General features: G+C 43.6%; 1 protein-coding gene across 1 annotated transcript; it reads left to right on the top strand.

Annotated features, from left to right (window-relative positions):
- The first annotated feature begins 301 nt into the window (after window positions 1–301).
- On the top strand, window positions 302–3,843 carry LOC118088814 (dispanin subfamily A member 2b). The gene is made up of 2 exons (XM_035122914.3): window positions 302–619; window positions 3,118–3,843. The coding sequence occupies exons 1-2, from the start codon at window positions 356–358 to the stop codon at window positions 3,274–3,276; spliced, it is 423 nt and encodes a 140-aa protein (XP_034978805.1). The 5' UTR covers window positions 302–355; the 3' UTR covers window positions 3,277–3,843.
- The last annotated feature ends 12,285 nt before the right edge of the window (window positions 3,844–16,128 follow it).

The following is a 16,128-nucleotide window of genomic DNA, read 5'->3' as shown; positions in this document are numbered from 1 at the left end:
ATGCAATGCTGACATATTTTAAAGTAAACACTTGCAAAAAGGAGAGCTCGCGCATAACGCGGGGGCGGGGATGGGAGGACCACTCCTCAACTAAACAGCGGGGCATGCTGGGGCACATAGAGGGCAAGCAGTTCACACATCCGCCTGAGCAAGTTTCCCAAATTTGGAGGTGCCTGCCTTCAGTTTCGATTCCTTCAGTTTGCCCACCATTCCATGCTAGGAAACAGGGAGCGCATCCACGCCTCCCCGGGACAGAAGCCGGGCAGCTCCGCCTCCTCTCCCGCCTGCCTTTCACTCGCCGGATCGTTGCCCCACGAAGCAGTTCTTCTTGAGAGACCCGGTTGCAGGCGCGAAGATGGCAAGCGCAAGCGGCGCCCACTTCCCTTTGCCCGGCCAGGTCAGCGGCGGGCTGCCGCGCTACGAGGAGCTGAAGGACGAGCACGACATGGCCATCCTCGACCCCGCGGGCGCGTCGCCTGGCTCCACCGTGATCCATATGCACAACCAGCACCAAGTCTGCGTGGCGCCTCCCCGCGACCACATCTTGTGGTCGATCTGCACCATGCTGTACTGCAACATCTGCTGCCTCGGGTTCATGGCCCTGGTCTTCTCGGTTAAGGTGAGAAGGGCAGGATGGACGAGAGCTCCGCCGTCCATGGGACGCTCCCACCCCTTCCGGCTCCACGCTCCATTTGCCCCCTCGTGGGTGGGGGACGGGACGTGATCAGGACTTTTTTTTTTAAAAAAAAGTTTGGGTTACTCAGAAGTCACTCCAGCCATTCTAGGAGCCCTCCTATCCGTATTTACTCGGAAATGATCCCCGTTGACTTCGATTGAACTTTTAAAAGTACAGTACAGTATCTGTAGGGTCGTTGCTTCGCTTCGCTTGCTAGGAGGAGGGGAGGCCATTAATCACCATGGCCTCTCACTGGCAAGAGGCAGGGGAATGACGGCATTGTTTCTTCTTTCCCAAGTTTCAGAGCCGAGTTTTGGGTTTAGATTTAACCCATGGGGTAAAGTATAGCTTTAATCTGGGCACACTTATGCCTTTGAACCAAAACTCAGCCCTGGCTGCAAAGTCTGGCAGATCAAAATAGGCTGTGACACGTCCACTTGTCAGCCATGTGTCGATGTACAGTATAAAGCTGGGGGCCGTGTCTTATTTCCTGCAAGGAAAGGGGCATGGGAGGGGAGGGAAACCTTTCCCCCAGTTGGCTCACTTCCAGCATTGAAATTGCCTGGGAGGAAAGGTTTTAAAACAAGGGAGCACAGTGAGGAAAAACAGCATCCCCCCCCTCCTCTGCATCATCTTGTGTGTGTCTGCATGTGCAACAAGTGGGGGGAGGGGGACACCCATCCATCTGGCTTCATCATGGATATAAAAAAGTGGGCAACCTTAACACTCAGTGTCTGTGCTCTTGCCTTCCACTAGTGGTAGGAAGCCTCAGTCAGTAGAGCACCGTGTGACTTCTCTCAGTAGAGCATGAGACTCTTAATCTCAGGGTGACAAATTCAAGCCCATTGTTGGGCAAAAGTTAAGTTATTGGACTAGATGACCCTCAGGTAAATTCTGTGATTCTATGAAATGTGGAGGAAAGTTGTTAGGGCAGGGCAAAAGCTAGCTGGTCTCTAGGAAACTTGGAATTCAATTTTTAAATTTGCTGGTCACTTGCTCTGATTGTTTGGACAGCCTCTTTCTCCAAAGCTTAGCACTGAAAAACAAGTATCTAAGACTATCTAACCCCCTGAGATAGGTGTTTTCTACACTTCAATAGTAGAAAACTTCTTCGTTGATGTGCATGTAGCTTAACACAGAAGAGTCAATGACCAAAAAACAAGTCCATTTATCATCTACAACACTGATTTTTCTTTTAGACTCCGTGGTGTGATTGCAACATCTGGGATTTCCCCCCTCTCATCTTAACTTTAATATGCAAAAATATTGATCTGCAAGGGCAACAGCAGACCAATTTTAAGAACTTAAAATAACTTAACTTAAACTGCTGGATCAGGCCAATGCCCCATGTAGTCCAGCATCCTGTTCTCACAATGGCTTTTGCGAAACCCATAAACTGGACATGAATACAACATCATTCTGCCCACCTGCAATTCCCAGCAAAAGGCATAGCTGCCAAGTTATCCCTTTTTAAAGGGATTTTCCCTTATGCTGAATAGGCTTCCTCGCGAGAAAAGGGAAAACTTGGCAGCTATGGCAAAAGGTATTCTGAGGCATAATCCCCTTGACAATGGAGGCAGATCATAGCCTTCTCTATGGTTTTGTCCCATCTCTTAAAGCTATCCAAGCTGGTGGCCATCACTGCCTCCTGTGGGAGTAAGTTCTATTATCTATTAACTTTAAACAAGGAGTGCATGTGTGTCTAAGATAATGAGGGGGAACCAAAGGGTGCTATAATAGCACCCTTTGGTTCCCCCTCATTATCTTAGACTGCTATAAATAACCCAAAAAGAGGCACCCCAGTTATTATTATTATTTTGGCAGAGGAAGGTCAGTTCTGAAGTTGTGCAGGCTGTGCCTTAAGGTTGCAGCCCAATACACACTTACAAAGAGTAAACCTGCTTTGGATTGCCCTGTAGAGCTCTTCTTAAAACAGATCAGTATCAAAATAGAAGCTTGGAGAAAAGATCAGATCCATCTTTGCACTTTCTTTAACGTATGAACTTACAGCACCTCTCCAACAATATTGCCACTTTTTCTAGCATTAAAGGATTTTTAAGAAGCCAACAAATATGCAGCTTGATTAAAATCCATACAAAACTGCTGATGAAATGCACGAACTGGTATGTAGAGGTGTTGACATTTTTATATTTTTTGAAACCAGTTGTTTAATGTGTAGGGAAAATATATGCATCTGCAGAGTCATACAAATTTCCTGCAGAGTCTGCACAGGGATATGAGCATAGGATTCTTGCACACTACATTCTCCCTTGTTTTTTTGTTTTTTTTGTCTGTCTGTCTGTCTTTTGGTGTAGATGAATTTTTGGTGGTCTAGCGCGAACCCAGAAGTGTGGGAGCAGCTCTGCTACTGATGCACAAGCAGCTTATCTTCTAGTTTGTTTTCAATAGCTGACTTTTGTTTGTTTCTTCTCTCTGAACAGGCAAGAGATCGCAAAGTGGTTGGTGACCACAGTGGAGCTCGCAGCTATGGTTCTACTGCCAAGTGCCTCAACATCACAGCCGTGATCATGTGCATTGTGCCCATTGTCATTGTCATCATCCTGCTAGCAACAGGGGTTTTCACTCCTAATAGATATTAGGAAGCCTATGGAGAACCATGTCACAGATGGATTTCCCTTGTAAAACCACTCACTGCCTTTTCCCTTGCTGCCAAGGTTTCCACTCAAGTCACTTTGTTTGTGGGTAATGGTGATGATTTGCTTTCCAATGACACGGGTCTGTAGTTTGTCAAAGAGCAGCCCTAATATTGAGAGTATGGTACTTCCAGTTGATGTCTCTCTAGAGCTTGCCAAGATGGAGCTGGATAAGCATCCATTTCAAGAGTTGTCATGCTGTGAATTGTGCATTAGAGGGATCTCCCCCCCCCCCAAAAAAAAAAATCCACATGGCTCTAGTGCCTCTTCTGCTCTCAAGTTATTTTCCTATGGAGTATAAGCATCCAGTTTTCTCTCTTGCTGGTGCACATGGGGACCAAGTGACATGAAGATTCATCTCCTGCTCCTGATGCAAGGAAGACAAATTATCCAGTTCTTACATTCTCTCTCTCCCCCTCCCCCCACTTCTTTGTAATAAGAGATGCTTGCAGAGTTTGGTTTTTGCAACGTTATCACTGTAATACATTTGTTTAAAAATATTTTTAAAAACAAGCTTTGTGAAGTTTTTCTTCTTGTACATATTTACCGTATTAACAAAAGAAGCTATGCACACCCCAGAGGGGTTACGAAATGAGTTCCAGTTGTAAGGACAATAGTTTCCTAGGATGTGTTTACACTCCAAAGCCATCCAACTAATGTTCTTTTGCCATGGTGACTATGGCTGTGCTGGTGTTATGTTATGGCAAAACAATTAAATGGTGCCTGTGACATCAGTGCAAGCAGAGGTACAATTCTTGCTGCAGTTATCTGTGCCATTTTCACCCCCAAACACAAAGGCTGTATTCATCTTACCGGTGCTTGGCTACCTGCTTCTAATTACCATTAAAAACAAACTTTAGCTATCACTGAGAGGCAGGACTAGCCCTCTTCTCATCCATGTGGCAATAGATGCCCATTTGTGGCTTGCACAATTTAAAAAATGGAAGTATTCTTCACTTGGAAAAAGCACAGCATCTAGAGTCCTTGTAAGAGAGTGGGAGACTGGACTGAGTAAAGACGTAAAGGAGATTCAGTGATGTGTTGTAGGTTTCATGATACTACCAGTATATGAAACCAATTACTGGGGAGGGTCTCTCACTGGAAGTCTTCCAGATAGAGGCTGGACAGACTGTTGGGAGGGGGAGGAGATCTAGCTCTGCATTCCCTGCATCAGGCAAGGGACTTGATCTGACAGTGCAAGAGATTTTGGCACCTAAATAGGGGTTGGGAGGACATACTGCGACACCCTACATGGTTCCTACATGCTGCTCATTACCTGATGACTGCAGCATGAAGTAGTCAGTTGGGTCTGTGAATAAGTCATTGCAGATAAGAGAAAAGAAAATACACATCACCTCAGGCGAAACAAAATAAAAAAAATTCCTTTGAGTAGCACCTTGGAGACCAACTAAGTTTGTCATTGGTATGAGCTTTCGTGTGCATGAAGAAGTGTGCATGCACACAAAAGCTCATACCAATGACAAACTTAGTTGGTCTCTAAGGTGCTACTGGAAAGAATTTTTTTATTTTGTGTACTGATGGATGGCCTTTGCAGTGTGGGACGGGGTGTGGGACCTTGCTTCTGCAGATAAAATCGCTCAGATTCGGGAAAAGGTAGACTCCGCCGTGGGAGCAGGGGAGTGCTAGAGTCCTATCTAGTCAAGTTGCGTGGGATCAATTCCAATCTCTTATCTCCGAGGATGTGGACAGGCTGCTTGGATGAGTGAAACCAACCACCTGTCTCTTTGATCCTTGCCCATCCTGGCTTATAAAAGCTAGCTGGGAAGGGCTGGACTATGGGCTTTGTGGGGTGATGAATGCTTCTCTCTGTGAGAGCCTTCCCAGACCCATTGAAAGAGGCGGTTATTAAACCGCTTCTTTAAAAAACATTTTTAGATGCGGCCAATATGGCCAACTATCTCCCAGTCTCAAATCTTCCATTCTTGGGCAAGGTGATTGAGCGAGTGGTTGCTGAACAACTCCAGGCACGCCTGGAAGAAGCGGACCATTTGGATCCCTTCCAGTCGGGATTCAGGCCTCATCATGGGACTGAAACTGCCTTGGTCGCACTGGCCGATCTCCGGCGGGCTAGGGACAAAGGTGAGAGCTGTATCCTAGTCCTGCTGGATCTCTCAGCGGCTTTTCACACCATCGACCATAACATCCTTCTGGACGTCTAGAGGGGTTGGGAGCTGGGGGCACTGTTATACAGTGGTTCCACTCCTTCCTCCTGGACCGTGTTCAGAAAGTGGTGGGGGGGGGATGAGTGTTCAGACCCCTGGGCTCTCACTTGTGGGGTGCCTCGGGGTTCTGTCCTCCCCCATGCTTTTCAACATCTACATGCAGCCGCTGGGAGAGATCATCAGGGGGTTTGGGCTGGGTGTTCATCAGTATGCGGATGATACCCAGCTCTACCTCTCTTTCAAATCAAAGGCAGTGAAGGTCCTGTGTGTCTGGAGGCGGTTGGGGGATGGATGGCGGCTAACAGATTGAGGTTGAATCTCGACAAGACAGAAGTACTGTTTTTGGGAGACAGGAGGCGGGCAGGTGTGGAGGACTCCCTGGTCGTGAACGGGGTAACTGTGCCCCTGAAGGACCAGGTGCACAGCCTGGGAGTCATTTTGGACTCACAGCTGTCCATGGAGGCGCAGGTCAATTCTGTGTCCAGGACAATTGTCTATCAGCTCCATCTGGTACGTAGGCTGAGACCTTACCTGCCTGCAGACTGCCTCGCCAGAGTGATGCATGCTCTAGTTATCTATCACTTGGACTACTGCAATGCGCTCTATGTGGGGCTACCTTTGAAGGTGACCTGTAAACTACAACTAATCCAGAATGTGGCAGCTAGACTGGTGACTGGAAGTGGCCGCCGAGACCAAGTAACACCGGTCTTGAAAGACCTACATTGTCTCCCAGTATGTTTTCGAGCACAATTCAAAGTGTTGGTGCTGACCTTTAAAACCCTAAACGGCCTCGGTCCAGTATACCTGAAGGAGTGTCTTCATCTCCATCATTCTGCCTGGACACTGAGGTCCAGTACTGAGGGCCTTCTGGCGGTTCCCTCGCAGCAAGAAGCGAAGTTACAGGGAACCAGGCAGAGGGACTTCTCGGTAGTGGCACCTGCCCTGTGGAACGCCTTCTCACCAGATTTCAAAGAGAAAAACAACTACCAGACTTTTAGGAGACATCTGAAGGCAGCCCTGTTTAGGGAAGCTTTTAATGTTTAATAGATTATTTGATTTTAATGTTCTGTTGGAAGCCGCCCAGAGTGGCTGGGGAAACCCAGCCAGATGAGCAGGGTATAAATAATAAACTGTTGTTGTTGTTGGGTGTTGAACACCTGGCACGCCACAATCTGACTTTGTTTGCTTGGTGCACCATAACTTGTACAGGCATGGGTTAAACTTATTTGCAGTAACCACTGAACAAATGAATAACTGAGGGAGAGGGAGAGGCTGGGTGAACAGCCAATTTTTCAGAGAAAAGCTGGAGTTAATTAAATCCTTATGTGTATAGTCATGGCTGGTTCCTTTACTTTTGAGCTTTTGAGTTGCAGGAGTCATCAGACGGCCAAATTTTTGATCAACAACTTTTCTGTCTGGATTTTCTCTGCTCTGTTTGAAATAGGGCAACCCTAGCTATCTGTAAGATTTGGGTATTTGCCACCTATGCCCTCATCTGGTTAAGTGAAGTGATGATGGCCAAAGTGACAATGCTGCATGGTGTATGAAGAAAGTATGAATGTTTGCTTGGACTTCAAACCATAACACTAGTAACTTCAGGCATTTCTTTAAAAATTATCCAATTAAAAGGTATCTGAAAAGCTAGGCTTTCCTTTTAGAAATGTGTTCCAAAGTGGAGTCTTGTATATTCTGTTATATTTTACTCCAGGAAGACTCATTTATCCTAAATAGAACCCAATAAGACCAACATGTATACAGTATAGAAAATATTTTTTTAGAATGTGATCCCTTTGAGATCCCAAGATTAAATTTTGCAGGAAGCTCTTAGAAATATGAAATAATCAATACATTTTTGGGGAAAATTTTAATCATGTTAATTTTTATTCACTTTAAAACTTTAAATTATGCAAATTAAATTTAAAGCAAATCCATCACGTGCCATATCATGTGAAAGCTCATGAAGTTCTGAAGAGTTTGGTATTTTTAGTTTTGAAATATCTCAATTCTGGGCTGAGCTTTTAAGGTTTTAGTGCAGTCTGTCAAGGCCAAAATTGTCTATTTTTCAAAAAAATTCAAACCCTCATAACTCAAAAACAAAATACAATAAAAAAATACATTTTCAGATTTAAACTTAGTTCTGATCATTCAACAAATGTACAAAATTTAAAGAAAATTGGACCACTTGATATGGAATGACCTTCTTGGTACCCCTGGAATCTCACACTGCTTGAGAATTGAGTAGCGTGTAACAATACATTGCCTAACCAAAACGTTGACATCCCAAGAAAAGACACGGGATTGTTAGGATTATATATGGCTTGTTCCTGGTTGGAGATGAGAGGAGTTCTCATTCATGACTGACGAACTGCCCCCCCCCTCTTCTAAGAAGCCTAATGCCCTGGTCTTTTCAGGTCCCTATCCCCATTGCTCTCCATTTGCTTTGTGAGCAGGGTTTCATCTGCCTCTCCTGTTGCTGCCATTTAAATGCAGGGCAGTGGGGAACATGAAAACACACAAACACACACACACACACACTGCAATGATACACAAGGACCCTGTGTAGATAGCTCAGCTGCACTTTGACTCCCCAATCTTCAATTGCTATGGATTCACAGTTGGGGCAGAACAGCTTCCCTGTCATGGTGTTCCTAGGAAATGTCTACCCATTTCATGCTAGTCTCTACTTGAGTCCATAGAAAGGAGAACTCGAAGCAGAAGAAGAGAACCTGGAACAGACCCAAGTTTACTAGTCCTCCTCCTTTCTGCTGTGAGGTTTCTGGTGCAATGAGAGGATGCCAGTATCTTTACACCTGTAAACACACTGGAAACCTTGGACCAAGTGAGAAGCCAAAAACACGCTGGAAGACTGTTGGGGCTTCCCCTTTCTACTATTGTGGGCTGCAATATTGCCAACCTCCTTGTCTGCTCCAGGTCTTGGAGTGTGTCACAAAGGCTTAGGCATTGTCCCTGTGCATATTCAGAATGGATTGCATGAGAATTCTCAGCACCATAATCCACTGCAGTTGGGCAAAGCATACCCTGTGACTGCCTCTGCAGATAAACTGGCAATTCTTGGAAACTATTACCGGTAATTCTTATTTACTGAGCAACACTGCAATTCACCACATGTTAGCCTTGGTTCCAACTGCTCCTGACCTCCCCTCCCAAATAAGGGAAGCAGGGTGGATAAAAATCAATGTTTTTTTATTTATTTATTTTAAAAAATCGGATTTTTAAAAAATAAAATGCTTTTTGAGGAAAATATATTACCATCAAAAGGTTATTCCATCATGAAATAAATATTAGTTTTTTAATTATGTAGAATAAGGTTGTGTGTGTGTGTGTGTGTGTGTGTGTGTATATATATATATATATATATATATATATATATATATATATATGTGTGTGTGTATGTAAATAAATTCCATTAATCCATTCACAATGTCATGCTCTTCCAAAGGCTTTTGTAAGATTATTGGGCAGTTTCTCTGCCTACAAGATATTATCACAGATGCTTGGTTTACTTTTCCAGTTCTCAAAATTGAATTTGACTCAGCAGAGATCACATGCCTCTTCTTCACAGCAAAAATGTTATAACATGAACAGAGTTGAGAAAAAGACCTTAATCCTATGGTTCTACAAACCTGTGAATACAGAATCAACCCCTTCAGTGCTAAGTTTCAAGAAGTTCAGTGAACAGAATAGAAACAATATTTTTCTGATTGTTTGGAGTGGACAGTATTTAAGTTTTTCATGTGTAGGCTGGGCTGACAGTCTAAGTTTCTTAAAATATATATATATTGTTTTTGTTTAGCCAAATTAGTTAACAAACATGAATGTTTGTTTAAGCAAATAACATATGCTGTAATGTTATTGTTTCAGTTGAATAAATCTATTTAAATTGTTATTATTAAGGTAATGATTATTTTTCTCCTTCCTAAGTACAACAGAAAAGTTGTCCAAATATGAATGATTAACCTATTAAACTGGGGATAAAAAAACTAATATGAAAAGTTTTTATTCTAAAAATCTTCATCTACTAGCATATTAAAGTAATACCAGCAAGAATTAGTCTTTATGTAGAAAACTATGATTTAAATCAAGCCTTACTGACTAGTGATTTAAATCGTGATTAAAATCAGCTAGATTTAAATCAAATCCACCCTGAAGGGAAGGAAGGAAGCAGGTCAACATATGTTTAAATTCATGTTTATATTTGCAGAAATATTTTCTTTTGGCTACCTGGTACCTGAAGCTTGGGATTCTGGCAAACTGTCTAACTTACCGTAACTATCATCATGGGGATCCATAGGATTTTTTTTCCAGAAGAAAGCAAAGTAATGTTTCAAACAAAAATAAACATAATTAATTCCTGACCAGGGGAGAGGCATGGGAACACCCAGCCTCTGAAAAACTTGTACTCCATCCAGCTATAGCCCTCCTGTTTTTCATCCAGACAACACCTCCCATTCACTGCTGAGACCCTCCGTTTTTCCTGGGTCCCCTTCACCTCCTGCAACTCTTAATTGCAGCTACACTCAATCTCATAATCACCCACACATTTCCTGGGGGAAACCCCCAACACACCAGGATACCAACACTGGATTACATGCAGAGCTGTCTTACACTACTCTAACTTACTTCTCCCACCCCCAACAAAATGGGTATAACAATATTGGGTTTCTCTGCAGGGGTGGCATATCCCACTCAGCCACAGCTCTGCCTCCTCCAATATGGATACCATGGTGGTCTTTTATCTGCATTAGCGTCTGCATTAGCGGAGGAATTTCTAAAATGTTTACAAATTCAGGGGTTTAAGGCCAGAGTTAGAAAGAAATTGAACTGCTGCTTTTGCTGCTACCTGTTGCTTCCGAGTTGATATACTATTCTCTAATCACAGCTGCACTAAAATTCTGGATACCTGAATTGATTTTATGAGGTGTGGCAATCACCTCTTCACCAGGAAAGATCAACCTAAAAGGCTTTAAAATGAACTACAGTAAAAGATTCCTTCTTCTTCTAGGTGTTTCACTCTAGCCTTCTTTTCACTAATTTAGCTGGGAGGACCCTCCCGCCCAAGGCCTAATTAAACCTGGCTAGAGTCCAGAGGCTATTCCTCCCCCCCTCCACACACCCACACCCCTGACATAGAGACCAGGAAGTTACCTGAGTGAGTCAGGCTGAACTGTTTCACCTCCCTTCCTTGTTCTATTCAATAGGCTGTTCATGGAAGTTTGAATGCATTATGTAAGGAATTCATTACCACCTGCTGAGCGCTTTCTGCTTCTCTTGACCCTCAAGTCCAGCACCGACCAGGATGCTGACTGTGAGGCCACAGTTTCACCAACTAAGGAGCCAGACCAGATCAGGGGTGGCAGGCAGAAATCCACTGAATTAGATACAATAGCACCAGGGCCCCTCAAACTGCAGACAGGATCCGCATGAGCAACTTCTCATGGTCATGAGACTATAAAAAGCCTTGCTGATCAGCCCAGTGGCCCATCTAGTCCAGCATCCTGTTCTCACAGTGGCCTACCAGATGCACGCAGGTCCTGCTTCCCATAGGCAGCAGCACTCTTCCCACCTGCAGCTCCCAGCAATTGGCATCCAGGGACATGCCACCTCCACAGTGGTGGCAGAGCATAACCAATGTGGCTAGTAGCCATTGATAACCTTATCCTTTACAAAGCTGTCTCTAATCCTCTTTTACAGCTATCCAAGTTGATGGCCATCACTAGCTCCTGTAGGAGTTGACTTCCATAGTTTAACCATGCACTGCGTGAAATAAGTTTTCTTCTCTCTGCTGACTCTTCCAACATTCTATTTCATTGGTTGTCCCCCAGCTTTAGCATGAGAGAGGGAACACACCAGGCGACAGGCCACAGAGCATGGGAAAAGTGCCTTGCCAGGGGACTGTCCCGCTAAGAGTTCTCCCAAAGGGGGAGTATCTTCAGAGCTACTTGGAGAGCCCACCCCCTTTTAAGGTCAGGACTCTGCTCATCTCTTAAGTTTGTTTATTCAGACTCCTGCCACCTAGTCTGCTGCAGAGTTTTCAAATCTTCCTCTCTTACTGTTTTCTCTCTCCTTGGTAAATGCTTGCTGCCAAAGAAGCACATTTCAAAGGAGTCTTCCAATTAAGATTTGTCTAAACAGAAGTGGAATTTATCAACAAAGAGATGCCCACTTTAAAACGAGAAGTTTTATTTGTTGTTTAGTCATTTAGTCGTGTCCAACTCTTCGTGACCCCATGGACCATAGCACGCCAGGCACTCCTGTCTTCCACTGCCTCCCGCAGTTTGGTCAAACTTATGTTAGTCGCTTCGAGAACACTGTCCAACCATCTTGTCCTCTGTCGTCCCCTTCTCCTTGTGCCCTCCATCTTTCCCAACATCACAGTCTCTTCCAGGGAGTCTTCTCTTCTCATGAGGTAGCCAAAGTATTGGAGCCTCAGCTTCACGATCTGTCCTTCCAGTGAGCACTCAGGGCTGATTTCCTTAAGAATGGATAGGTTTGATCTTCTTGCAGTCCATGGGATTCTCAAGAGTCTCCTCCAGCACCATAATTCAAAAGCATCAATTCTTCGGCGATCAGCCTTCTTTATGGTCCAACTCTCACTTCCATACATTACTACTGGGAAAACCATAGCTTTAACTATACGGACCTTTGTAGGCAAGGTGATGTCTCTGTTTTTTCAAGAATGGGAGTGCCTGATCACCTCATCTGTCTCCTGAGAAATCTCTATGTGGGACAAGAAGCTACAGTTAGAACTGGATATGGAATAACCGATTGGTTCAAAATTGGGAAAGGAGTACAACAAGGCTGTATATTGTCTCCCTGCTTATTTAACTTATATGCAGAATTCATCATGTAAAAGGCTGAACTGGATGAATCCCAAACCGGAATTAAGACTGCCGGAAGAAACATCAACAACCTCAGATATGCTGATGACACAACCTTGATGGCAGAAAGTGAGGAGGAATTAAAGAACCTTTTAATGAGGGTGAAAGAGGAGAGCGCAAAATATGGTCTGAAGCTCAATATAAAAAAACCCCAACTAAGATCATGACCACTGATCCCATCACCTCATGGCAAAAAGAAGTTTTACAGAGGGGTCTGTTAATATATACTCTGTATGCATTGAGTGTTAAAACAAAGCTGTTGAGTTTATGTTGAACAGAATGCTGTTTTGTTAAAGAAGATTGGTTTGGATTTCTAAAAGCTTTCTTTCTTTCTTTTTAAAAGAGAAATAACTGTGGGTGGGTGAAGGCCAGTCTGGGACTTAGCAGACCTTCAACTGGCAATGAAAGCTTGTTTTCCTCTAGAGTGGAATCTCTGTAGAGTTGAGAACTCATAGTTTCAAAGTGCCTCTTTGAGGTGAATACATGGCTAACACAGGATTAATCAAGATAGGTTTCTCTCTTTTTGAAGCTCAAATTGAAATGCTGTGATGATAACTCTTAGGCACAAATGTTTCATGTAGCTTCTTTGGCCCATTAAGGTCTGCATTAAGAATGTCATATGGGCTATTTCTGGTGTCTCAGTCTTTATTGTAACATTGAGAACTTCGTGTGATTTGTCAGGAAAAGTTCCTCTGTGTTCCAAAATTATTTCCTACATATTAGAAATATTGGTGGCTCCTCTCTGGAGAGTGGAAGTGGGGTCGGGGGGGGGATGTATTTGGCAGTGGGAGGAGAAATAGGTATGCTTGATCAGGGTCTGGGGTTCTAAGGGAGCATGGAATACTTTGCTGGTTTTTAAGCAGAGGTTGGATGGCCATCTGTCATGTACGATTTAGTTGAGATTTCTGCATTGCATGGGGTTGAACTAGATGGCCCTCAGGACTAGATTACCCACAATGAAACAGAACACCATCTGAACAGTGCAAAAGAACATCACAATTAATCCAGATTCTCTAAAGCAGTCCACTTCCACATTTTCTTATAGGATAAAGCCCACATAAACCATGTTTGATATTCCCTTCCTGCTTGATACCATAAAACTGGAATAAATGATATATTAGAAACTTTGTTGGTTTCAGCTTTTAAGATCTATCAAATGGCAATTACTCTCTCCCATTTATATTCCTTTTAGATATTTATCATGAAACCAGAGTACCAAACAATGACAGGAAGTTTTGAAGAAGCTACCACAGGAGAGCACAAAATATGGTCTGAAGCTCAACATCAAAAAAACCAAGATCATGGCCACTGGTCCCATCACCTCCTGGCAAATAGAAGGGGGAGAAATGGAGGCAGTGAGAGATTTTACTTTCTTGGGCTCCTTGATCACTGCAGATGGTGACAGCAGTCATGAAATTGAAAGACGCCTGCTTCTTGGGAGAAAAGCAATGACAAACCTAGACAGCATCTTAAAAAGCAGAGACATCACCTTGCCTACAAAGGTCCGTATAGTTAAAGCTATGGTTTTCCCAGTAGTGATGTATGGAAGTGAGAGCTGGACCATAAAGAAGGCTGATCGCCGAAGAATTGATGCTTTTGAATTATGGTGCTGGAGGAGACTCTTGAGAGTCCCATGGACTGCAAGAAGATCAAACCTATCAATTCTTAAGGAAATCAGCCCTGAGTGCTCACTGGAAGGACAGATCGTGAAGCTGAGGCTCCAATACTTTGGCCACCTCATGAGAAGAGAAGAATCCTTGGAAAAGACCGTGATGTTGGGAAAGATTGAGGGCACTAGGAGAAGGGGACGACAGAGGACAAGATGGTTGGACAGTGTTCTCGAAGCTACGAACATGAGTTTGACCAAACTGCGGGAGGCAGTGGAAGACAGGAGTGCCTGGCGTGCTCTGGTCCATGGGGTCACGAAGAGTCGGGCACGACTAAACGACTAAACAACAACCACAGCTGCTGCCAGTGTGGAGCTGAATTTAACAGATGAACAAAGGACTTCACTGTCCAGCCCCTTGAAACTGAAAAAAGCATACCACAGAGTGTTGTCATAAGTTCAGATGGAAAAGATCAGTCTATCTGCTTTCTCAAAAATGAAATCTCTGGGTTTCTCTTCTTTCCCCATAGCTCACAAAACAAGAACAGCTTTGATGGCAGAAATTCTGTCAGTTTCACAGACTGCAACACATTTATTATAGTAGCCAAAGTTCAACCTAAATACCGTAGCTCTGCTTTTTGCCTGGGCTTTTGAAAGATTATGTTTCATTAGTTTCTACTTAGTCTCCTAGAATAAGGGTGCAATCCTGTACTCAGGATCTGCTGGTTGAGGAGCTGTAGGAAGTGTTGGAACTTCCACCAGAAGTGAAAGCAAATGGGATGGGATGGGGGTGGAGCTCGCTTATACTAACACATTACCCCTTCATTTCACATTCATGCCCACATATTTGCTAACTGACTACATCCTGCTAAGATTCAGAGTCTATTTGAAAGCAGCATTTATTATGTTTTTCAGATCATCTGTAATCACAAACACGCACATTATTTAGTTTAGGACTCAATGTGTCATATATAATTATTCCAGGAATAGAAAAAACTACAAAAACCAAGGGTGTTCTTCTGCCAATGCAATAGTTTGACTTCACCTCTGCAGGAGTCTCTCAAGACATTATTAATCTTCCCACTATTATAATCTCAGGAAACAGCTTTCTTTTGCTCCCATTGTACTTTTCCTGCAAGACTAGTACAGTACTGGGCTGACCACAGCCGTTGTAGGAGATGTAGTCTCTTTTCTCCCATGCAATTTCCCCAAACTTGTTTTATAACTGCAGTGGAAGTGGGGTGGGGTGGGGAAAAGCACAGGCACAATATGTGTATCTGACATTCTTGTGGGGTGGTGGTGCAAAAAGACAGTAAGACACACACACACTTTTTACTGTTGTGCAGAAGAGGGAATCTCAGTTTGTAATGTCAGTTGAAACACTCTCTTTTATACAACTATTAAAGGTACAGACACCCTGTTTCTTTTGCAGTGGGATACCCTAATTTCTTCTACTGCAAAACTAATAGCACTTTCTTCAGGGTGATTCAGATGGGTCTTCTCTAAATATGGTGCTTTGAGGAAAATCAGTCCCACACACCTCAATAATAGTCTTAAGATCACATCCTCACATCAGTTGAGTTCATGATCATGAATCTACCATGTCTTGTGTGGTTTGGTCATCAGGAGAATTCTTCACTTAGTCCTGCCCTGGTGTTTTGCTTTGTAGCTTTTCAGCTGCTGTTGGGAAACATTCTGCTTTATAAACATTTATCAGTTTATATGATTACCTAAATTAAAGAACCTTTTAATGAGGGTGAAAGAGGAGAGCGCAAATTATGGTCTGAAGCTCAACATCAAAAAAACCAAGATCATGGCCACTGGTCCCATCACCTCCTGGCAAATAGAAGGGGAAGAAATGGAGGCAGCGAGAGATTTTACCTTCTTGGGCTCCTTGATCACTGCAGATGGTGACAGCAGTCACGAAATTAAAAGACGCCTGCTTCTTGGGAGAAAAGCAATGACAAACCTAGACAGCATCTTAAAAAGCAGAGACATCACCTTGCCGACAAAGGTCCGTATAGTTAAAGCTATGGTTTTCCCAGTAGTGATGTATGGAAGTGAGAGCTGGACCATAAAGAAGGCTGATCGCCGAAGAATTGATGCTTTT

Source organism: Zootoca vivipara, chromosome 1 (assembly GCF_965207765.1).
Source record: "Zootoca vivipara chromosome 1, rZooViv2.hap1.1, whole genome shotgun sequence".
NCBI lineage: Eukaryota > Metazoa > Chordata > Lepidosauria > Squamata > Lacertidae > Zootoca > Zootoca vivipara.
The sequence above is the reverse complement of the archived record's forward strand: the minus strand, read 5'-3'. Positions and strand labels throughout refer to the sequence as shown.

Coding starts and splice junctions, on each gene's coding strand:
- LOC118088814 (XM_035122914.3), top strand. CDS start 356: ATGGCAAGCGCAAGCGGCGCCCACTTCCCTTTGCCCGGCCAGGTCAGC. Junction 620..3,117: donor CCCTGGTCTTCTCGGTTAAG/GTGAGAAGGGCA, acceptor CTCTCTGAACAG/GCAAGAGATCGCAAAGTGGT.